Below are 24,130 nucleotides of genomic sequence, written 5' to 3'. Positions count from 1 at the left end.
ACCGACATTACTGAGGTGTTGTAAGGATTTTGTGACTGATCTGAGTGTACATAATATCTACATAAAGGCAAGATGGATGGATTGTCCTGATGATGGTAATGGAACGACTGGTTTAATTCGAAGATAGTTGTCAGCTGTCCACAGGGTGTGGGGGCTGTTTCCTTCAGGTATTGAAAATGTGTCCTTGATTTTTTTCCCCATCGGTATATGTATGAAGACAAAATACTGATTATAACTTTTGCTTATGGCGTTCTTCTTTAAATATTATTTTCTTGAAAATTGTGTTTAAAAGTTAGAAAGTTTTAGTGTCCAGAAACAGTTTGTGTCCCTTAAGGCGATGGCTCTCGGGCCAACAGTACCTCATCCTCACTGTGCACCAACGTCCATTCTACAGGACAATGGAAAAGCAGTAGAAAATCATTTAGACTTTGGGAAGCACGGCTCACCTGGGCAACCTTTATGACACAGCGCTAACAGTTTTTTTTTTCTTAGAGTTTAATTATGTAAATCCTAATAACAAGTTTATTATATTCAATTATTAAAGTCTAATTATATGTTTATAACATTTAATTATGAAAATCCAGCTGCACATGTATTAAAATTTAATTATGACAATGTGTTATAAGAACGATTTGAATGTAAGCAGCATATTTATCTACAGGGGATTGGAAAAGGTGCTGTATTTAGGCTGGTGCAGGTGCAGTCAGGACTGGGGTGGGAGCTCTGGCAGAGGATCCCTCATAAGGAGTGCTGACAATAGTGAACCTCTGAGATTTATAGTGAATCAGCACCTGTAACGTGCAGTACATATGCTGAAGTATCATGTAATCCGTCAAATGAAGGGAAAGCTAAATATTAAAGGTCTTTTTATGAAAGTGAACCTTTATAATAAAGTTTGGAGGAACATTTAGGGGCCTATTTATACAATTTTGTATAAACTGCAGTTTCTGCATAATTATAATTATATGGATTGTTGCTATGTACTAATAGCCTAATGCAGTAGATTTCACACACAATGCAGTAGATTTCACACACATCTCCTGCAGAAGATTAATTAGCGCTGCAGATCGCAGTCCCCCTGATGGACCAATTCCCTCCTAGTCCCTACACTTGCCACAGTGAGGGCAGAGCCAATAAGGTAAGCCCAGCCCCATACCCCGCAAATCATCATGAGGGGACAGGGTTTAATGATAGGAGGTGCCCGTCCCCATTTGCAGTCTGCACCTGCAGCAGCTGCTGTATCAAAAGTCTGCTGCCATAGATTGTAGCGTGAGGGCAGCCGGTGAGTGCGGTGGGGGATTGGGTGTGTTTTTGGGTGGGGGTGCAAGCCGGTGCTTTGGGCCAGCGATGGGTGGGAGGGGTGATATAGTGCACACACGCTGGGTCACTGGTCAATGGTTATTGCATGGACTGATGCAAATATAAATCACAGCAGACTGGGCTTTAAATGCTGGGCTAAAGGCCAGGTTATGCCACACAGTAATGGGGCCCCTTACCCATTATAATATAATATAATGGGTAAGGGGCATTACTGTGTGGCATAATGTATAAGGGGCACTACTACTGCATGACCTAATGTGTTATAAGGGGCACTACTATTGTGTGGCATATTGTGTATAAGGGGTACCACAGTGTGGTACACTACACTTATGAAGAGGGGGCGTGTTCTTTTTTTTTTTGTTTCTGGAGCATAAGTACGACCTTAACTTTTCCATATCTCCAATTCAAAATTCCCACTTTGACCACTTTATATATGAACATGCTTTAAGTATGTGTATGGCTTTTTCCACAAGACCATGCCCCCTTATCTTTTCCGGTTGCGCGCCTTCGGTGTGCGCAACAGTACCCCCTGGGGGTGGCGGAAAAAGTATTTGCTTACCTAATAAAATTGGTCTCAGGCCGGCCCTGACTGTATATATACGTGTGTCTATGTGTACTGTGTATATACGTGTGTGTATGTGTTAGTGTGTATATATGTGTTATTGTGTATGTGTGCTAGTGCGTGTGTATACTTTGTATTTGTTAGTGCGTATACATGTGTCAATGTGTATATTTGTGTATATACACAGGATGTGTATGTATGTGTTAGTGTATGTAACTATGTATACTATGTACTGTATGTAGTAGTGTTTGATATATATAGAACCCCCCCCCCCCCACCCGATAGTCCTGTGTTTGCCCCCTGGCCCCGTGTGTTGACATCATTTTCTGTTGGTGTAAAGTAAACAGCTTTAAGCCTATGGAAATCTTCGCTTTTCGGGGTTTGGTACATAGGAGTCAGATCGTAGTCCCCTTTGATAATAATGGGGACTGTGATCTGCAGCGCCAATTAATTTTCTGCAGGAAATTTCTAAGAAATCTGATTATATAAGGCACTATCTGTGAAGAGTGGCATGGTGGGGTGGCACAGGGGTTAGCATTGTTTTTTTATTTTTTCACAGCGCTGAGGCTATGAATTTGTTCCCAACCAGGGTACCTCAGGACACTTGCAGGGGTGCCTCAGGTTGATGGTCCAGCACCAGATCAAATTCTTTATGGTCAATGTAATGTAAATATGTGGACAAACAGAAGCACAAACCTGTCCACCACTATATAACTAAACCTGAGGATGACAGGTCAGCACAACTTACATAACTGCACTACTTCACTAAAATTTTCACTACAATTCTAATATTCTAGGGTGCCATAGCTCAAAAAAGTTTAGGAACCTCTGCCTTAGGCCATAAGTTGAACTGGAGCAGAGATTGACGTGAACGATTAACCATTATCTGTACAATGTTGTGCCATTTGTTGGCACTACTATATAATAGAGGTTAATAATAATTATAAAGCTCTGCCAAAGGATGGGAATTGTTGCACACACATACAATATACATATACTGTATATATACAGTACCAGCCATGCACTAATGCCAGGTACACGCTACACGATATGTCGTCCGATTCGGTGGATCGGAGCAACATATCGGGCACATGGTCTAGTGTGTACCCGCTATGTCACTGACGATGCGCACTCCCACGCGTCATCGCACATTGAATCTGCATGCAGGTCCGATGGGCGATATCGTTAGCGGAGGCCACGCTGACGCTCCGTTGCTCTAGGCATTGGCAAGTGCAGGGCCGAAACTAGGATTTTTGTCACCAGGGGCAAGACAGTAATTTGACGCCCCCCATGTAATTCCCCCTGCAGTTGTGCCCATATTGTAATGCCCCCATAGTAATGCCCATATGTTAATACCCCCATAGTAATGCCCCTGTAGTGCCCACCATACAGTAATGCCCCTTTAGTGCCCATGCTCCCATATTAATGCCCCTGTAGTGCCCATGCTTTCATAGTAATGCCCCTGTAGTGCCCATGCTCTCATAGTAATGCCCCTGTATTGCCCATGCCCCCAAAGTAATATCCCTGTAGTGCCCTTACAGTAATGCCCCTGTAGTGCTCATGCCCCCACAGTAATGCCCCTGTGGTAATGCCCCTGTAGTGCCCATGCCCCAATAGTAATGCCCCTGTAGTGCTCATGCCCCATTAGTAATGCCCCTTATTGCCTATGCGCCCATAGTAATGCCCCTGTGGTAATGCCCCTGCCCCCATAATAATGCCCTTGTAGTGCAGCTTATTAAAAAAAAAAAATACTTACCTTGAACCCCGCTCCTGCATCCAGCATCGCGTACGGTCCGCCGGCTGGTCCTTGGAACTATGGGGGAGATGTCATGACGTCTCCCCCATAGTGCCCGTGGGGAGAGCCGGAAGCTGGAGTTCGGGAGAGAACTCCAGCCTCCGACTCCGGCTACACCGCGTCGCTGCAGAGGAGCCGGGCGCCCGCTGGTAATAAATATTACCAGCGGACGTCCGGCTTGGAGCCTCTCTGCAGCGCCGGGCTGGAGGTCACTGGCACCAGGTACAGCGGCTCACCCGGTACACGTGCACCTCCTGCCCCCCCCCTAGTTGCGGCCCTGGCAAGTGTGTACGCACTTGCTGATGCCGGCAGCCCACCAGGTCCCGTCGCTGACCAGGTTGATACACACTAGACATTGTTTAGTGTGTACCAGCTATTAGATGGCCAAACTGTACAGATATGGATGTTTCCACACCTTGCCATGTAGCTGAATCCCATCTGGATGCTCTGCCCTTCCCTCTCCTCCATTTAAAGATTAGTTGCCAACCTCACAGAACATACTGATGTGGACACAAGGTGGATGATCAGCCAATCTGGAAATAAATACACTTTTTGTCCATCTATTTTCCATGTGGTCTGAGAAAACCAGATTAGAAACAGGATTTCTCTGACACCTTCACATCTCTGCGCCGGCTGTATAGTACGTGTTACTAATACAGTAAATGTCTTCTTTTTCCCATTTTAATTGATTATCTGTTTGTTTGCCCACAAAACACTGTATCATAAATGTAAATTGCTGCATATTCTGCCTAAATAGGACAATGGGCCTGATTCAGAGCCGTTCGCTATTTGTGGTCGTTCGTTCAAAAACAAGGGGTGGCTATTCAAATGATCCGTTCGCAAATTGCAGTCTGTTCCCACCTCTAAGTCTGAACGAGCGAGCAAAACATACGCTCGTTTTTTTGATAAAAACGCCCCCTGGCCGCACGCACCATACGTCATGTCCGCTATTTATTAGATTAATCGAGTACATCGTACAGCGTATGAACTGCTCGCTATTCTTGTGGTTGGTGTTTTCAACCGCTATTTTGCGAGCAGTTCTGAGTTAAAAAAAACCAAGTGACGTGGTCAATGACGCTGCTGTATTAATTATGCACACCCTTAAAACGCCCGTTTTGACCTTTAAGCACGCCTGCGTTCGGATCTCCACTCCCCGTTTTCAAGCACCTTCCCCTGTTACCACCCACATACGCCTCATTCTGTCACTCAAAATAGCAGGCCCTCGCTATATTGCGTACCAACGATTTTCGGCCGAACTGACTAGTTGGCGCATGCGTATTAAAAACCATACGCATGCGCAGATGTGCGAACATCGCTCGGAACGAGCGTACTGCCGCTAGCGAGTGGCTCTGAATGAGGGCCAATGTCAGTGAGATAATTACTGTACTCTGCTATAAAACAGGTTGATGTACAGTAAATTAGAAATCCTTACTAACACTGCATTTAAGTGGAACATTTCCATTAAAACGTAGCAACCAATCAGGCACTTGCTGTCATTGTCTATCTTGCACTACACAGATAAAAGCTAATTGGTGATTGGTTCCTGACTGTGGTCAGTGTTCCGACGAAGAAAATCTGTGAGGCGTGACCACGCCCACTCCCCAAACACCTGTAACAAAATAGTACATATGGGGGGAGATGGGCGGTCCAGAAGCCTACCTGCAGAGCCGGACTGGTCATCTGGCACTTCTGGTAAATGCAGAAGAGCCAATGGCCTGATGGGCCGATCCAGAATGAAACCTGGCCAAGTAGCTTCGCCTCCCGGAGCACTGCTCTGCTGGTATACTGAGAGACAGGACGGCCCCCATACGGTAAGGCCGTGGCCCCGTGCTTTAAGGTCACGCCCCTTTTGCACGCACACAGATTAATGCCAGGGCTGATCTGGAGCCCCAGTCCGTGCCTGCCTACCTGTAACAATTCTTCTCTCTGCCCACTACCGTCGTGTCCACGTCTACATGGCAGCGCAGCTGCAGCGGCACATCGGGCAGAGAAAAAGAGAAGACTGCCTCTGCTCAGCGACAGCAGCCTCCTCTTTCTCACTGCCAAATGTGCGGTTGCACTGCTATACAGTTGTGGTCACAGTGGTAGTGGGCAGGGAGAATTTTTATGACACCCCCTGCTGCATTTACGATCCCAGGACTGCAAAGGAGGTCTCTGGCTGGGATCACCATCACGACCATCAGTGATCGATGGTCGCGATGGTGGACGGCGCCGGGCCGCCAGCCAGCTGAGTAGGCCTCAGGCTGGCCGGCTTGCGAACCCATGACACTGCGTCGGTCGATGCAGTCCCTTGGCTGGCCACTCCCAGAAAACGTGGCGGGCACTCCCGTTTCAGGGAACGCCGGCTGACTCCAACCTGCCCCTTAAATACCTCTGCCTGTCAATCAGGCAGAAGTATAGAGGGTTCTGTGTGTGACTACGCAGGACCCATTCTGCAAAGTCGCAGAATGGGTCCTGCACACGCACAGATTCCCGATAATCGAGAGTCTGTGATCAGCAGTGCACTTGCGTACACCTGCTAAATCAGGCCCTTTGTTACTTCTAGTCACAGTCAATTTTTGATTAATGAGATTTATCGGTATATAAAATCACTTAATCCATGGTCCACGCCCAAACCAGTACAGGTCAGCAATGGAAACAAGCAGTGGTATTTCTTCTCCAACGTCATCACTAAGTCCTATCAGGATGCCATAACTCCCAATCTATTCATTCCCTTTACGTGATAATAACTAGTGTTTGTCACCATTTATTTCTCAGCAGGTATAATGCACACAAATACTGTACAAGACAAGTATATGGGACAGAACGTGTATACAGAGATACATTGCAGACAGAATAGGACAAAAAAAATGCATGGTAGGAAACAAAAAAAAATGTATATATAAAACATGGCAGCTGCTAAAAAAAAATCTTTGCTGGCTGAATTTGGTACCCAGTTGATGGTTGCAGCAGACAGGTTCACAACCACTGAGTACACAAGTGAAGAGGGGTCTCATGAGAGTTTACAATCTATAGGGGAGGGGTAGTCAAACATGGGTGACATGAGTATCCAATGGCGGATCCAGGGCAGGGGATAATATCCTCCCCCCTTCCCTCAGTAACAGTACCTCCTTCCCACTATTGCTGTGTCGGCACTGGCAGTGCATCGGTGTGCGGCACATCAGTTCAAGCATAGAGCAGACACTCCCCGGTCCCTCCCCAGCCCAACATACTGCAGAGTGTGTTGGGCTTAGGAATGGAAGCTGAGCAACAGTGTCTGCTCTGTGCCTGCCCCAATGGACCACACACTTCTGCTCTGCAGAACTGCTAGAGCCGACGCTCACTACTGCGAAGGGCTGAGCCAATGTGCGGGGACGAAAGGGGGAGAGTTATGTGTAGGAGTGGTAGGCTTTGACAAAGAGAAGGGTTTTGAGAGGCATTTTGAAGCTTGGGAGAGAGGTGGAGAGTCCGATAGAGAGGGCGAACGAGCTCCAGTGGTGGGGAGTAGCATGGGCAAAGACCTTGAGGTGGGATTTATAGGAGGTAATCAGTTGGGAGGAGAGACTGTGATCATTGGCAGAGCAAACATGGCATTGTGGGGGGATGAGGTTAGATATGTAGGACAGATGTAGGTGAAGACTCTATAGGTGAGTGTGAGGAGTTTTAATTGTGTTCTGTAGGGGAAATGGAGCCAGTGTGGGGCCTGGCAGAGAGAGGAGGCAGAGCTCAGAAAGACAATACGCCGGGACAAAAATGCACAAGATGAAAAGAGTGAGAACATCAGCTTAAGCTGGGAGCCAATAATAAGTTTCCACTAGTCCAGAGTAGTATGGTGGTTAACTTTACACCAATTCGGCCAACGTTTGAAATGGTGAATGACCATCTGCTTGGCCATGAGAACCCAAACCATGAAGCTCTCAAAGAATAATTCTGATGTTACTTCCAGAGGCAGTTTGGAACTCAGTAGTGAGTGTTGCATCTTCTGCACTTGGTTGTCCCATTCTGCGAGTTGGCGTTCCTAGATGTTTCCACTCCACAAAAACAGCAATCACCAGGTGACCAGAGAAGCTGTTGCAGGCAGAAATGTGATGAATCGAGTTGTTGGAAAGGTTCCATCCCCATGATAGGGGATGTAGTTAATTTGCTGGCTGACGGGATGCCGCCCGACCCAAATACCGCTGCCGGAATCCTGCCGCCTGAAAAAATAGAGATGCGATATCCCAAAGGAGATCAGGATAACGGCGTCGGCATCCTGAATGCCGTAATCCCAAACATCTGGACCCCGGTAGGTGTCGCAGTTTCCCAAGGGATGGTGGGGTTAGGTTTAGGAACCCCTGGGGGTGATTAGGGACACCCCTGGGGAGGGTTAGGCTACGGGGAGAGGCGGTTAGGGTTAGGCACCCCTGGGGGGAGGTTAGGGTTAGGCACCCCGCTGGGGAGGATTAGGGTTAAGCTACGGGGAGGAGGGGTTAGGGTTAGGCACCCCTGGGAGAGGTTAGGGTTAGGCAACAAAGAGGGAGGGTTAGGGTTGGGGGGGATAGTATACTTATTCAGCCGCTGGTATTTCATACCCATTCCTATGATAGTGCCTCAGTGAAAGTGATTGAGCTTTTCAGTATGACCCATTCTACTGCTAATGTCTTACTTTGGAGATTGCATGGCTGTGTGCTTAATTTTACAGCAATGGGTGTGGATGAAATGGACCATCACTAATTAGAAAGGTGTCCACATTTTTTGGGGCATGTAGTTTTCATCCTCTAATACTGTGAATGGGATGGCTAGAAACTACTACTTACTATTACTATGCATCCATTTCATTCATCCATTTTCAGCTTTAACTCTACCGTGTATATAGGCTCCTGCTGGGGCAACCCCACCCTGGCGGTAGCAGGCAGAATGTTTTTGGGGAGGCAGCAACAATGAGGGAACTTATTTAAAAATAAGTTTTCTTAGAGAAGAACCCTAATCTAATAAATGGCGCACAGCTTCTATACAGTTCTTTATGATATTTTGCACAGGAGAAGGACGCCATTCCAGGCAGTAGAGCGGTTAGGCGTAACCCCAGCTTATCACTCTGGGGAGAGGGAACTCAGGGGTATGTGTACTAAGGGGCTATTTCAGCGCGCAATGCCGAACGCAGATTCACAATTATCGGGAATCTGCACCTGCTCATGTGCAGAACAGGTCCTGCGTGATTAATAGGCAGAGGCATTTAAGGGTGCGGGGCGTGTCATGCAGGCGGTGTCATACAGGGGGTGTCATACAGGGAGTGTCATACAGAGGGTCATACAGGGGGTGTCATACAGGGGGTGTCATGCAGGGGGTGTCATACAGGGGGTGTCATACAGGGAGTGTCATATAGGGAGTGTCATACAGGGAGTGTCATACAGGCGGTGTCATACAGGGGGTGTCATACAGGGGGTGTCATACAGAGGGTCATACAGGGGGTGTCATACAGGGGGTGTCATACAGAGGGTCATACAGGGGGTGTCATACAGGGGGTGTCATGCAGGGGGTGTCATACAGAGGGTGTCATACAGGGAGTGTCATATAGGGAGTGTCATACAGGGAGTGTCATACAGGCGGTGTCATACAGGGGGTGTCATACAGGGGGTGTCATACAGGGGGTGTCATATAGGGAGTGTCATATAGGGAGTGTCATACAGGGAGTGTCATACAGGCGGTGTCATACAGGGAGTGTCTTACAGGCGGTGTCATACAGGGGGTGTCATACAGGGGGTGTCATACAGGGAGTGTCATACAGGGGGTGTCATACAGGGAGTGTCATACAGGGAGTGTCATACAGGGAGTGTCATACAGGCGGTGTCATACAGGGAGTGTCTTACAGGCGGTGTCATACAGGGGGTGTCATACAGGGGGTGTCATACAGGGAGTGTCATACAGGGGGTGTCATACAGAGGGTCATACAGGGGGTGTCATACAGGGAGTGTTATACAGGGGGTGTCATACAGGGGGTGTCATACAGGGAGTGTCATATAGGGAGTGTCATACAGGGAGTGTCATACAGGGAGTGTCATACAGGGGGTGTCATACAGGGGGTGTCATACAGGGAGGGTCATACAGGGGGTGTCATACAGGGGGTGTCATACAGAGGGTCATACAGGGGGTGTCATACAGGGGGTGTCATATAGGGAGTGTCATACAGGGAGTGTCATACAGGGAGTGTCATACAGGCGGTGTCATACAGGGAGTGTCATATAGGGAGTGTCATACAGGGAGTGTCATATAGGGAGTGTCATACAGGGAGTGTCATACAGGGGGTGTCATACAGGCGGTGTCATACAGGGGGTGTCATACAGGGAGTGTCATATAGGGAGTGTCATACAGGGAGTGTCATACAGGGAGTGTCATACAGGCGGTGTCATACAGGGAGTGTCATACAGGGAGTGTCATACAGGGGGTGTCATACAGGGGGTGTCATACAGGCGGTGTCATACAGGGGGTGTCATACAGGGGGTGTCATATAGGGAGTGTCATACAGGGAGTGTCATACAGGGAGTGTCATACAGGCGGTGTCATACAGGCGGTGTCATATAGGGAGTGTCATATAGGGAGTGTCATACAGGGAGTGTCATACAGGGAGTGTCATACAGGGGGTGTCATATAGGGAGTGTCATACAGGGAGTGTCATACAGGCGGTGTCATACAGGGAGTGTCATATAGGGAGTGTCATACAGAGGGTCATACAGGGGGTGTCATACAGGCGGTGTCATACAGGGAGTGTCATACAGGGGGTGTCATACAGGGGGTGTCATACAGGGAGTGTCCTACAGGGGGTGTCATACAGGGGGTGTCCTACAGAGAGTGTCATACAGGGGGTGTGATACGGGGAGTGTGATACGGGGGGTGTCATACAGGGAGTGTCATACAGGGGGTGTCATACAGGGGGTGTCATACAGAGGGTGTCATACAGGGGGTGTCCTACAGAGTGTCATACAGGGGGTGTCCTACAGGGGGTGTCATACAGATGTGTCCTACAGGGAGTGTCATACAGGGGGTGTCATACAGGGGGTGTCATACAGGAAGTGTCATACAGAGAGTGTCATACAGGGGAAGTGTCATACAGAGAGTGTCATACAGGGGGTGTCATACAGGAAGTGTCTTACAGGGGGTGTCATACAGGGGGTGTCATACAGGAAGTGTCATACAGGGGGTGTCATACAGGGGGTGTCATACAGGAAGTGTCTTGCAGGGGGTGTCATACAGGGGGTGTCATACAGGAAGTGTCATACAGGGGGTGTCATACAGGGGGTGTCATACCGGAAGTGTCATACAGGGGCTGTCATACAGGGGGTGTCATACAGGGGTGTCCTATAGGGAGTGTCATACAGGGGGTGTCATACAGGGAGTGTCATACAGGGAGTGTCATACAGGGGGTGTCATACACCTCCTGCTGCATTTGCATATTTGCAAGGACGGAATTGCTAAGCTGCCTGCAATTCCCTCCACTACTGAATCACCCCCTAAGCCTTGGAGAGAGATGAAGTGGATGGAGTTAAAGTACCAACCAATCAGCTCCTGTCACTTTACAGGCTAGTGTTTGAAAAATGACAGTTAGGAGCTGATTGGTTGGTACTTTATCTCCATTCACTTGATCTCTCTCCAAGGCTTAGTACATTGGGCCTGATTCAGAGCCGGACGCAATTAGCGCTCGCTCGTCCTGAAAATAGGGGTGGCTATTCAAATGAACCGTTCGCTGTTTGCGGTCTGTTCACGCCTCTAGGTCTGAACGTGCGAACAAAACTTGCGGTCGTTTTTTGGGAAACTACGCCCCCTGGCCGCTCGCATCCTACGTCATGTCCGCTATTTATTAGATTAATCGAGTACATCGAACAGGGTATGAACTGCTCGCTATTCGTGTGGTTGGTTTTTGCTACCACAATTTTGCGAGCAGTTCTGGCTAAAAAAAACCCCAGTGACGTGCTCAATGACGCTGCTGTTTGAATTATGCACACCCATAAAACGCCCATTTTGACCTTTAAGCACGCTTGCGATCGGATCTCCACTCCCCGTTTTCAAGCACCTTCCCCTGTTACCACCCACATATGCCTCCTGTCACTCAATTTAGCAGGCATTCGCTATTTTGCGAGCACATGAATTTCGGCCGCACTGACTGGTTCGCGCATGTGTATAACGATCCGTACGCATACGCAGTTGGGCAAACATCGCTCGGAGCGAATGAGCGGCCGCTTACGAGCGGCTCTGAATCAGGCCCACAGACCGCACAATAAGCTTGGATCACGCATAGATCGCTGTCTGCAACATCCTCAGGAGATTTAAATAGATAAAATAATAATCAGCAAGCAGGTGGTGCATTCAGTTAGCAAAATACATATAAAGTATAAACCATATGATAATTCAAGATATACACTAAAAGTGGAAATGCTCTTTAGACATAAATATGAATTATACGTAGTTTTTATGATGGTGTAGGACCAGACTTAGGGGTCTATTTACTAAGCAGTGTTAGGAGACAGAGTGAAAAGTGATAAGAAAGTGATAAGGTGCCAGCCAATCAGCTCCCAACTGTAATTTTTCAAACACAGCCTGTGAGATGGCAGTTGGGAGCTGATTGGCTGGCACCTTATCACTTTTCACTCTGTCTCCTAACACTGCTTAGTAAATAGACCACTTATTAGGCACTTGCTAATCTTTAATACTGATATAATAAAATACAACGTGATGCTACTGTTCCTGACGCTTATTGGACAGGATAACATCAGCAGACACAGGACTTAGCCAACTATGATGTCATCACTCTGTCAGTCACGGCAGCCGATATTGTATGACATCATTGACATTTAAAGACTGCAGTGATGATGCATTAAATGAATATTGTAAAAAGGCAGCACAGAAAATTCCTTTCTCTCCTCCGCATTACACATGGAAATGGAATCACTGACAGAAGGCGATGATGAAGTATGGAAAACGTCTGTTTACATTTCTTCAATACAGGGAACACCACTGGTATTATGTACACAGATCAGCTCTTGTGTTACTGTTATTTTATATTTAGAATTAACTTTCACTTCCGTCACAAACTGCTAGCAGTGCAATCCCTAGATCTTTAGCGGGGTTCTACTCTGTTACTTATGCAGCAGCAAAGGGAATATGTATATATATATATATATATATATATATATATATATATACAGTATATGTTTAGAATGTTGAAGATCATTTGGCTACAACACACGTAGAATCCACAGGCATTACAGACTTTATGTCTTGTATGCAGGGGCGTTGGAACGTTATATGTTAGGGGGGGTGCATTATATCATTTAATTTTGTCAGTCCTCAAGTACCCCCAACGGATCATGTTTTCTGGATTTCCTTCATCATGCACAGATGAGTTAATCTATTTTGCTGGGCCAGTAATTATGCCACCTGCTTCCACAGACAGAAATCCTGAAAACATGACCTTGATTGAGGAACACATTCCTGTAATTGTATTGATTCCAGGGGGCGTATATTTACTAAAGTACTGGTTTTTAGAAGTGGAGGTGTTGCCCATAGCAACTACTCAGATTCTACTTATCATTTATCTAGCACCTTCTAGAAGATAATATCTAGAATCTGATTGGTTGCTATGGGCAACATCTCCACTTCTTAAAACCTGCACTTTAGTAAATATACCCCCTGGTTACAATATTGCTTATTGCAGTAAGTTTATAGACTGTGATGTTGTTTAGGATCACAGTATGCGACTATTTACCGAATGACAGATTTTTGTAACGATTATCAGGGACAGCCTCAGGCATAACCTTCTGAAGAAATCGGGACTTCTCTTACCCGGAGAAACGCGTCAAGGAACATCCTGTATCAGCTCTATCAGACCGCCTGTGCACGAGAGTATTTACTCTCCACACATCTCCCTTGCAGGGACCCTGCTGTGACACCGTCGTCCGGCCCGCAGTTTGGCCAGTTAGAATAACAGGTGGCCACCAAGTCAGGCACGGAGATAGATCACCTGGCGGTAATTCATCCAGAACTTACGCTCCCACTGACGAGCGGTGGAGCACCATCGCCTTCACAGACCACATTACATCAACTCTATATGTCGGTCACCGGCCACCGGAGCTCGAGACGGTAATTATTTATCTATACACGCAGAGTCCATACTCCCTCTATTCGGCGGTAGAGTATTTTACCTCATAGACACATTGTTTGGGGTCAGCGTGCAACAGACAGACACTATGCTATAATCTATACAAAATGGCTCCCTGCAGTGGTTACATAATAACTCTTGTAGCAAATCCAGCACTCATCTCATAATAAAGAGGTTACATTTGTTTTCTTCCATTTGAAAATAGCAGGACATTCTTCATGTGTCTGGAATATCTGTTTATGACAGATATTCCCCCCAAAAAATATGTTTTGGATATCCTAGTGCATATGAAGGGAATATCTGGTATTGATCTACAGAGCTGAAAAGTTCATTTAAACATTGTCAATAATTGCTATTTTGTATTGATTGATATTAAATGTATTTTTTTATATTATTAATTGTGTTTTCTCTTCACAAACAAGCATTCCTATACTATATACATTTCAGCAGAACAGTCCCTATTTGAGGGCTCTGGGCCTGATTCAGAGCCGGACGCTCTGAACGAGCGCCCGCTCTGAATCAGGGCGTTTTATTTTTTTTTTCGGTGCGTCCTCCTGGACGCTCGCATAGCTGTGGGTTACCACCCACAGCTTATGCGAGCGTCCATGATGATGGTCGCGATGGTCAAGACCATAGCGACCATCAGGCTTGGGACGAGACCCTGCGGTAGGGTCTCGCTGCCGCAAGCCCTGGAGTGATTTTGGCTCTATCAGAGCCAAAATCACTCCCACTGACATCACTAGTGATGTCAGTGGGGCTGGACCCAGATGGTAAGCATTCCCATGGGAACGCCTCCGTCTGGGCAGCCACGCCCCGGCACACCCACCAAAGGGGGCATGCTGTCACTCACCATCGACAGCACGCCCCCTTTGGTGCGAGACCCCGAGCGACGGCTTCCCCGTCGCTCGCCGGGTCTCGCGCAAGCGCACGACGGAGCAGCCTCCGTCGTGCGCATGCGCATTTGGGTACCATCGACCCGCTTGCTGGCATCCTGCGCTCGCGAGCGGGTCTGAATGAGACCCTCTGTCTTGCTGCCACATTGGGACTGAATTGTCCCTATCTCTGGGCAGTTGGGAGGCACCTCAGTACCCTGCTGCTCTGCACAGCTCCTGCCAGGAGTGGTGCTTACAGAAGTGTAAGGGTGCTAGGGATAAGGATCAGATTGCACGCTCCCTGGGCGTGTCCACACTCGCTGCGTGATGGGGGCCTGTCATCTAGCAATGTGGCCACGCTCCCTCGAACTGCTCACTTCCAATGTTGGGAGGAAGAGTTTTAAGACTTCCATACAAATATGGGAAGCTTAGTGAATACCACAGTTGTGTTTGGTACACATCGAGGAGACATTGCACAGCCTTCTGTCCTGCAGGGTTAGAATAAAAGTGTTCTATTCACATTTTTCACAGTCTATTCTATCATTTCAGACATTTCTGTTTTTTTAATACTGATTCCATTATGGAAAATAGAAGTAAAAAAAAGTTTCTTTCAATAACCGCATAAATTAACAATGCAACGTAAATGCTGTTTTGTGACATCACGCGCGTCATCTTGGGTAAATGTGCTGTGGGTAAACAGATTCATAAACCAAGCTGGCTGCATGGCAGGGATTCAGGATTCCTCTCAGTGCAGAGATTAGGCAAAAATTACATTTAATTTTGCGTGGTGAGAATATTTCAATGAGACAAAATGGTGCATTTAGATGGATTAATTTAAATGACTTTATGAAAGTAGGATTGGTTTTTAATTAAAGCTCCAGCATATTCCCAGTATTTGAGTATTTCATCTGCATTTGTTATTCAGATAATCTTTGTTTTGACCTTCAGATTGTTTTACCAATATTCTATATATCTCGCTCAGACAAAACAATAACTATACAAAATTTGGATGAGCATTTTTGTATTTGCTATGCAATTTAAAATGAATGGCCATTTAATACAAAACATACACTTCATAATTCCCCCACTAATACTATTTATTAATTGATTGGTGTTAGATACATTATAAATATAATTTATACAAGAAAATAGCTTGTTAGCTTTTTTTTTTTTAAGGTTAATTTTTTTAAAAAAATAGTACAATTTATAGTACATGGTTTACTGATAATGATCTCTATATATAATCCTTAATGCATTTAGTAATAAAACTATATTCATTAGAATTTGCCTCATTGATATTTTTTCTGTGTTTCACTAATTAATAATGTATCTCAATAAAAACTAAATTAATATAAAGGGGCAGGTTTCGGACCCAATAATTCCACAATTATAATTATATCAATGCAATAAGAAATTAAGGATCGCAACAATGTATTAAAAATCACATACGGGGATATTCCTGAGCTTGGCAAAATCGGCAATCAAGCAGCCCCCCATAGAAACCGAAGGGAGGTGCATTTGTGTTCTTATATGGAGGACCGCAGAAAACATCTCCAATATCTGCTGTGGTTCCGCCCCTAGATACATCCAGGGGATACTTAATATATGCGGATACAATATAAAATGTATGGTTGTATCGGGGGACATCCCGCAAAATATTTGTTGATAAATATGCCCCTAAAAGTTTTAATTCTTTTCAACAAACTTATCAATATATGGATATCTATAAAAGTAATTCATGCTTATAGTCACTGTTTGCATAACAATAAGTATTAGGAGGAATATTTACTAAAGTGCGAGTTTATAGAATTGGAGGTGTTGCTCATAGCAACCAATCAGATTCTATTTATAATTTTTCCGGCAACCTAATAGCTAAAATCTGATTGGTTGCTATGGGCAACTACTCCACTTTATACCCTTAGAAGTTACACTTTTAAGCTGACTAAACATGTAAAGAACTAGGAAAGTAGTAATACTAGGGTTGTCCATAAATGTAAAAAATAAATTATTATTAAAATATATAATTACATTATCAAGCTCATATTTTATGTCAGTCCACATTTGGAAGATATTTGATATGTATATGCATACCAACACACACACAGTATGTATGTATATATATATATATATATATATATAATATATATATATAGATATATAAATATATATATATACATAGTATATACACACACTATATATACATATATACTGTATATATACATTTTTAGTAATGACAGATTGTCAGAGTGTGTACCAATATCAGTTGTGATTCTTTATGTTACATCGTATTACTTAATAATCTTGAACACTTGAATCTTGATTTTTCCATCACCTGTGTAATTGAGATCTCATCTAGCGGCCCATTTATCAAAGTGTATTTGAGGTATAATCGGGGGTTTACTCAAATATTAAGTATCCCCCATATGTATGAAGGAGGGACCTCAGCAGTGATCCCTCTATTACTGCTGGCAGCCGTTCCCCCATAGGTTTCTATGGGGGATGTGATGCTGCCACATTTACCGATATCCGGAATGCGATGCATTCCCGATATTGGCCCCCGCAGCTAACGCGAACTTAAGATGGCGTCTGTAGCCTATGGGCTACCACCTCATAGTTAGCCGGGGGAGGGATCTGCCGGAACCCTCCCCGGCTATGGCGGCTGTGCATTTGCAGTCCCATTTATCAATGATCGCTTTTGCAATGTGATCAAGGCATGCCACTAACGCCCCTGATCGCATTGCAAAAAGCCATCCTATCGGCGATGTCTCCAGTGCAGGGGGTGGTGCCCATGCGCCGTTCCGAGGACTGCACATGCACATCCGCCATAGCCGTGGAGGGTTCCGGTAGATCCCTCCGCCGGCTAATTATGCACGGTGTAGCCCATAGCGGTTAGCTGCAGGGGCCAATATTTGGAATGCATCAAAATATGGATATTGGTAAATTTGGCAGCTTCGCATCCCCCATAGAAACCTTAGGGGGATGCGGCTGCCAGCGGTAATGTAGAGACCACAGCAGGTATCGGAGATCATCCTATATATAGATATCGGAGATACCTGCTGTGGTCCCTCCTTAATACATCCGGGGGATACTTAGTATTTGAGGTAAACCTCCAAAAACGGGTGTTTTCGGGGATTTTACCTCAAATACACTTTGATAAATGGGCCCCTTAATCTTAATTTAAGATGTAAATGTGGCATAATAACCCAGCAGTATGTTATGAGAAGAACCTAGAAGTTGAAATGAATAAAGAGGTCAGTCCTAAAGTTAGCAGGTTGGACTTTCAAGGGTGATGGTTCAAATATATCCAACATGCATTGTCCTAGTATTTACAAAAGACAAGGTCAGGATTCATTTTCCAGGGGCTGGGAAGTGGGTGGACAAATCGGCCTTCTCCCCTCTGTGTATATTCCAACATACTTATTTGAGCACTGTAATTATGTAAATGCATGTTAGGTTCTTTTCTGTGCAGTTCTGTGCTGTATAGGCCTGAAGAGAACAAGTATTCTGTAGTGGGACACTCATATATAAGGGTCAGAATTAATAAAATATCACTTGTATTAGTATCATATAAAACATGAAAATGATTGTATGGGATTCCCAACAAGAAACTGGTAAAAGTCGTCTGTGGTTCATCGCTGTTTTTAAATTGCTTTTATAGGACATGTACATTGGGCCTGATTCAGACCCGCTCACAAGCACACAGTGCTCGCAAGCAGGTCGATGGTCCCTCACTGCACATGCGCATGCGCGAGACCCGGCCAGCGACGGGCGCTCTGTCTCTACAGGTCTCGCACCAAAAGGGGGCGGCTGTCAATTTTGATTGACAGCTCGCCCCGTTTTAGAGGCGGGCAGGGGGGTGGCTAAACAAACGGAGGCGTTCCCGAAGGAATGCCTGCCATTTGTGGGAGGCACCACTGACATCATTCGTGATGTCAATGGAGAGAGTGTCTGTTAGAGCAGGAAGCTCTCTGGGGCTTGCTACGGACGAGACCCTACCACAAGGGTCTCGTCGCAAGCCCCGATGGTCGCGGTGTTCGCGCCCGGCTTACCTTCATTCATTCGCGATGTCGGGTTCCCGGCAAAGGTCTAATGACAGGCATCGGGATTTCGACGCCTGACATTAGTACCTTGTCAGGATTTGACAGTCGGGAAGCCGGCGGTCGGTATTTAGACTGTCGGCTTCCTGACTACATCCCCAATCAAACATACACATTGTTACCATTCAGTGGAAACATATAAATAGACCTTATAGCTACTGAGATGAGTAGGGGGAGCACTCGCTTTATATATATATATATATATATATATATATAGTTGCAATATTCCATCACAGTGTTGATTAAGCAACGGCATGTAAGGTTTATCACAAGAATCTCATCTTTACCATTCAAATATTCTAATAGATCTTGTGTACATTACAGATTTCTAAGCATTCCCGTGTAGTGGATGGGAACACGTTCAGTCTACTGTTAGTTATGGATTGCTATTACAATGACAAATAAGCAAAAGAGAAAATAATTGTAGATTTAAGTACAGTATGATGGAGTGTGTTTAATAAATGTATATTTGTTATAGAGAAAAAAAAAAGATCTTCCTTTTAGCATTTTTTGCATGGTATAGAAATAAATTCGTTTTCCACAGTTATTGGGAATAGCAGCTCGATATAAATCACTCATTCACGTGTCCACAGACACAAGCCCATTAAAGTTCAATCATTGACGCAGGCAGTAATTCTGTGTCTCAGGTATATATATGAAACAAATAGCAAATCAGACATTGCTCATTGCCTGTAGATAATCTAACTGGGCCAACAAGTAGGAATCGGATAGCTGGCTCATGTCAGAGAAGCTGAGGCGCGTTTCGCTTGTTCTGCTTTCTCAAAATAGTGTTTAAGAAAAGTTAAATTCCTGCTATTTCATACAATGTTCCCATAGACATTGCATTTTGGCTCCACTTTTTATGACTTTGTAAAATGAATTGCCTTCCTCATAACTGACTCAGGAACTGGAAGTGTTAAATAATTGTGTAATGACAGCATCCACAGACAACTGTATTCAATAAACTACTTGGTCTATATATACAGTATATATATATATATATATACATTATATATATACAGTATATATATATACAAATATATATAAAGCAGTAGGTTGGCTAGCAATCCCCCAATCAGTAGCAAAGTGCCTGGGTGCCCTCGGATGTGTGGTATGCAGAGAGACTAAGGTTGCGGCACTCTCAGGACTTATTCAATTAAAGAAACTCTGTTGACACAACACCTAGATCTCCTTGTCATCTAAACTTCAGTTTATTTAACTTTCATCAGGATGAAAGGGGCCTATTTATCAAAGTGTATTTGAGGTCAAATCCCTGAAAACACCAGTTTTCGGGAGGTTTACCTCAAATACTAAGAACCCCCATATGTATGAAGGAGGGACCGCAGCAGGTATCTCCAATTCTATGGAGGAAGCGATGCTGCCAAATTTACCAATATTCGGAATGTGATGCATTCCCGATATTGGCCCCCGCAGCTAATGCCATCTGAAGGTGGCGTTAGCCAGTGTAGCCTATGGGCTATGCCGTGCACTATTAGCTGGCAGGGGGATCCGCCAGAACCCTCCCCGGCTATGGTGGATGTGCATGTGCAGTCTACGGGACTGTGAATGTGCACCACCCCCATGCAGTGGCCGGCCGCTCTCCGGAGGCATCACAGGGACGGTATCCTTTTGGAGCCCATGTCCCTGCATTTCCCAAATGATATATCCGGCCGAAGAGATCGCTTTTTGCAAAGCGATCAGGGGCGTTACTGGCATGCCCTGATCACTTTGCAAAAGCGATCCTTGATAAATGGTCCCCTAAGTCCTGTGAGTGTCGCGGCCTTTCTCTCTCTATATATATTTAGATCTTGGCCCATAGCAACGATACCATTTGATATATATATAATTGTATAACCCACCATAATAAGGCTACTGCATACAGGTGTGATTTAGCCTGAGATTTACATGAAGGACTATAAGGAGAATTATGAAACAAACAAATACACCTCCTGTAAGTAGAGCAAGTGAGCAGCCCCTGTATATATTCACAGCAGGACTGTAATGGGGAGAGTAAACAGTGAAAGTCCCATACATGCTACACTCAGCGAGCTATTATAGAGCCCATTTTTTATTCTAATGTATGTTTACAGCATTTTGGCTTCTGGCTGAACCAATCTGCCAAGGAATGACATCCATTAATCTCCCATCTTCAACCCCTTGTCTTCCAAAACAGAACAGGTTGTATATGCCCGGGAGGAAACGGCAGAGTTCTCACAGTGACAGTGACTTAGTAACTCTTCAGCCCTGGAAGCTCTCTCCTAGGAGGCTTTGCAGGAGAGCCTTCTGTATCTGCACACAGACAAGTAAACTGTTAACAGTAGGTTTTCTGGCCACCCAGATCCTCTCAGTTGGAGCCTGGAGGTGTACAGCTTCTCAGCGCACTCAGCCAACTGTGAATAACTGCGGTGAACAATTCAGTTCAAGCCCTTGATTAATTAAAGCAGTTGCTAATTTATCAAAGCAGTATAGCTGACACAATTATTAGTGGCTTTTTAATTATAAGTGTGTAAGTAATGTGCAGTTAATGAAGCCGACAGAAGTGTTTGTAAGCCTCCTCCTGGGGAAAGTTTGCAATAGTCTAATGCCATAGCTTTAAACTAGTCTCATTTATTAATTTCTTAACCCATGTAACATTGTAACATGTGGCTTTTCTTTTTATCATCTGACTGTGGAACATCAAGCCCATTGCGGTCCAGTTAGTGCTGAAAACCGGCAGTATGATCACTGACCTATATCTCTCTACTTTTAATATCGATTTGCCACCTCTTGTCCAGGTATATGTACATATATATATATACCCTGATGACGATACAATAAAGAGTATCAAAACGTTGGACTAATTCTGCCTCTGTATCCAGTTTCTATACTGAGTGCCGCTGTCATTGTGGTCTATATATATATGTATAAATATATAATATATGTATAATAAATATATATATATATATATATATTTTAAGAAATGTTTATTCAAATTCAGCAGCAGTACAGTACAAAGAACATGGGAACATTCAGTTTAGGTGTATAAAGAGTAAACAGTGAATAGAACAAACACAGTGCCCGAAATACATAAAAGAGGCTGAATCAATTTTTCACACTATAACTAGGGACAGAAATGGATGGGTGGTGGCGGAGTGCCATTACTTGTTCTCATTCTCTTCCTAGAAATGGGGTTCCGCCTTAAATTAAGATGTTTAATCTCATTGCCCTCTTCCAGGTCCTCTGTAGATTGCTGGATTCAGCAAGATCCTTGTACTCACAATTACAATTTCTCAGTAGACTGGCGTCCATATTCAGCTGTCATTTCTAACCCTGCATGGGATCTCTCCCTCCTCCGGCTCTTGGAGGTGACTATGGATGCATGCGACCCGGGCCCACCTTGGCATAGCTTCTACAAGTGTCCCAACACTCCTGGGGAAATATGATACCATTATTACACATCATTTTATCTTTGTTGGTGGAAAACTGGGAAGAATCTCTTTACTCCATAGTTGTGCCTAGTTGATGGTCATGTCTTCCTTCAAGACGTATGTCAACATCAACCACTGGAAGAAATACAAGTGACGTGAAGACAATTAAGGGCAGGTTCATGATCAAATAATTTTTTCTATATTTAATACAAATAAGATAAAAGGACCATTTATTTGAATATGTTGTTGAATGGAAAGTACTACCAGTTCTAAAGAGAACAGTGTTAAACATCAATACATAGAGCAGTCACAGACTTAGGGCCTGATTCAGAGCCGGTCACTCTGACAGAGCGCTCGCTCGGAATCAGGGCCGGGCTATTGTTTTTTTAGAACGGCCTCCTGGCCGCTCGCATAGGTGTGGTGACCACCCACAGCTATAACGAGCAGCCAGGAAGATGGTCGCGATGGTCAAGACCATTGCGACCATCGGGCTTGCGACGAGATCCTTGTGGTAGGGTCTTGTTGCCGCAAGCCCCAGAGAGATTTCGGCTCTAACAGCCGAAATCTCTCCCACTGATATCACTCGTGATGTCGGTGGGGCCGCCCCCAATCGGAGGCGTTCCCAAGAGCGCACAGTGCTCGCGACCGAGTCTGAGTCAGGCCCTTAGTCCCTGTTAAACCAACTCCAAGCATACAGCAGCTGTGACGTAAGTTCTGGTCATGAATGTACAAAAGGGGTTAAAGGCAAAGTATTTGACTATTGAAAATTAGGAGCATATGTATCAAAGCTTGATGTGAGATAAAATTGTGAGGTAAATATCACCAACCAATCAGCTTCTAACTTACATTTTGCAGGCTGTGTTTAAGAAATGATAGTTTGGAGCTGATTGGTTGGTGATATATATTTCACAAATTTATCTCACATCAAGCTTTGATACATATGCCCCATACTGTATAATATTGTTCTTATTATTCCAGTACCCTTTTTGAAGTTATAGATCCTTTAACTCTAGAGTGTTGTATGTTATATCTGGAAGTAAACTGTGTTTGATTTCTCTCGCAATGACAGGCTCATCTTCACTCAGATCGTACCCGCTTCTCTCAGTCATCAGCCACCAGCCCGGCGTGCTCGCACACTTGGTGCCTTCAGCTTCCTCTTCACACATTCAGGTGCTGTCTCCCACACACCTTTCTCCTCCCTGTGCACGCTCAGAGACCCCTGCCAGTGAAGCCCCCCAAAGCAGCGAATCAGAGCTGGAACAGACGACCTCTCGTGCGAAAAAACCACGGCGTAGCAGAACCATTTTCACAGAGGTTCAGCTCATGGGACTGGAAAAGAAGTTCCAGAAGCAGAAATATTTATCCACTCCAGACCGGTGAGTATGTGTACAGTTTATTTCTACCTACTGTGGTCACATACACACAAAATGGATGCCTGAGAGTCATTTACAACAAAGCAATAAAGCAACACCTGCGATTGTCTGTATTTTACATCTCTCAGTGGGACCCATTCATTATAGAGGGCCGCCCGATAGTAAATTATCCAACTTGCCCTTCGTTGTTGCGTAGGAGGCTAAAGTACCTTAGCAATTCAGCATTGCTCCAAAAAGCAGCTGTGCTGAGAATCCTACCTCCTACACTTTCACTGTTAAATACTAGTGGTGATAGTTTACACTGGCGGGCAGTGTAAGTCCACATGCGTGAACTGAGGGCCTGATTCAGACCCGCTTGCAAGCGCTTGAGCGCTCGCGAGCGGGTCGATGGTGTGCTCTGTGCACGCGCAGTGGCCGCAGTGCGCGTGTGCAAGCCCCGGAGCGAGAGAGACATTCTCTCGCTCCGTGGCTCACTACAAAAGGGACGGCTGTCGATGTTGATCGACAGCTCGCCCCGTTTTGTAGGCGTGGCGGGAGGGTGGCTTCACAAATGGAGGCATTCCCATGCAAATGCCTGCCGTTTGTGGGCGGCCCCA

The 24,130-nt window shown here is 45.2% G+C and overlaps 1 protein-coding gene across 1 annotated transcript in view; it reads left to right on the top strand.

The window, feature by feature from the left end:
* Positions 1-24,130, top strand: part of BARX2 (BARX homeobox 2) — a 70,034-nt gene that overhangs the window by 32,563 nt on the left and 13,341 nt on the right. The window contains exon 2 of the mRNA XM_088476277.1: positions 23,231-23,537. Coding sequence (XP_088332403.1) covers positions 23,231-23,537 — 307 coding nt within the window. The remainder of the gene's footprint in view (positions 1-23,230; positions 23,538-24,130) is intronic.

Source organism: Taudactylus pleione, unplaced genomic scaffold (assembly GCF_031769625.1).
Source record: "Taudactylus pleione unplaced genomic scaffold, aTauple2 ptg000185l, whole genome shotgun sequence".
Classification (NCBI taxonomy): domain Eukaryota; kingdom Metazoa; phylum Chordata; class Amphibia; order Anura; family Myobatrachidae; genus Taudactylus; species Taudactylus pleione.
The sequence above is the reverse complement of the archived record's forward strand: the minus strand, read 5'-3'. Positions and strand labels throughout refer to the sequence as shown.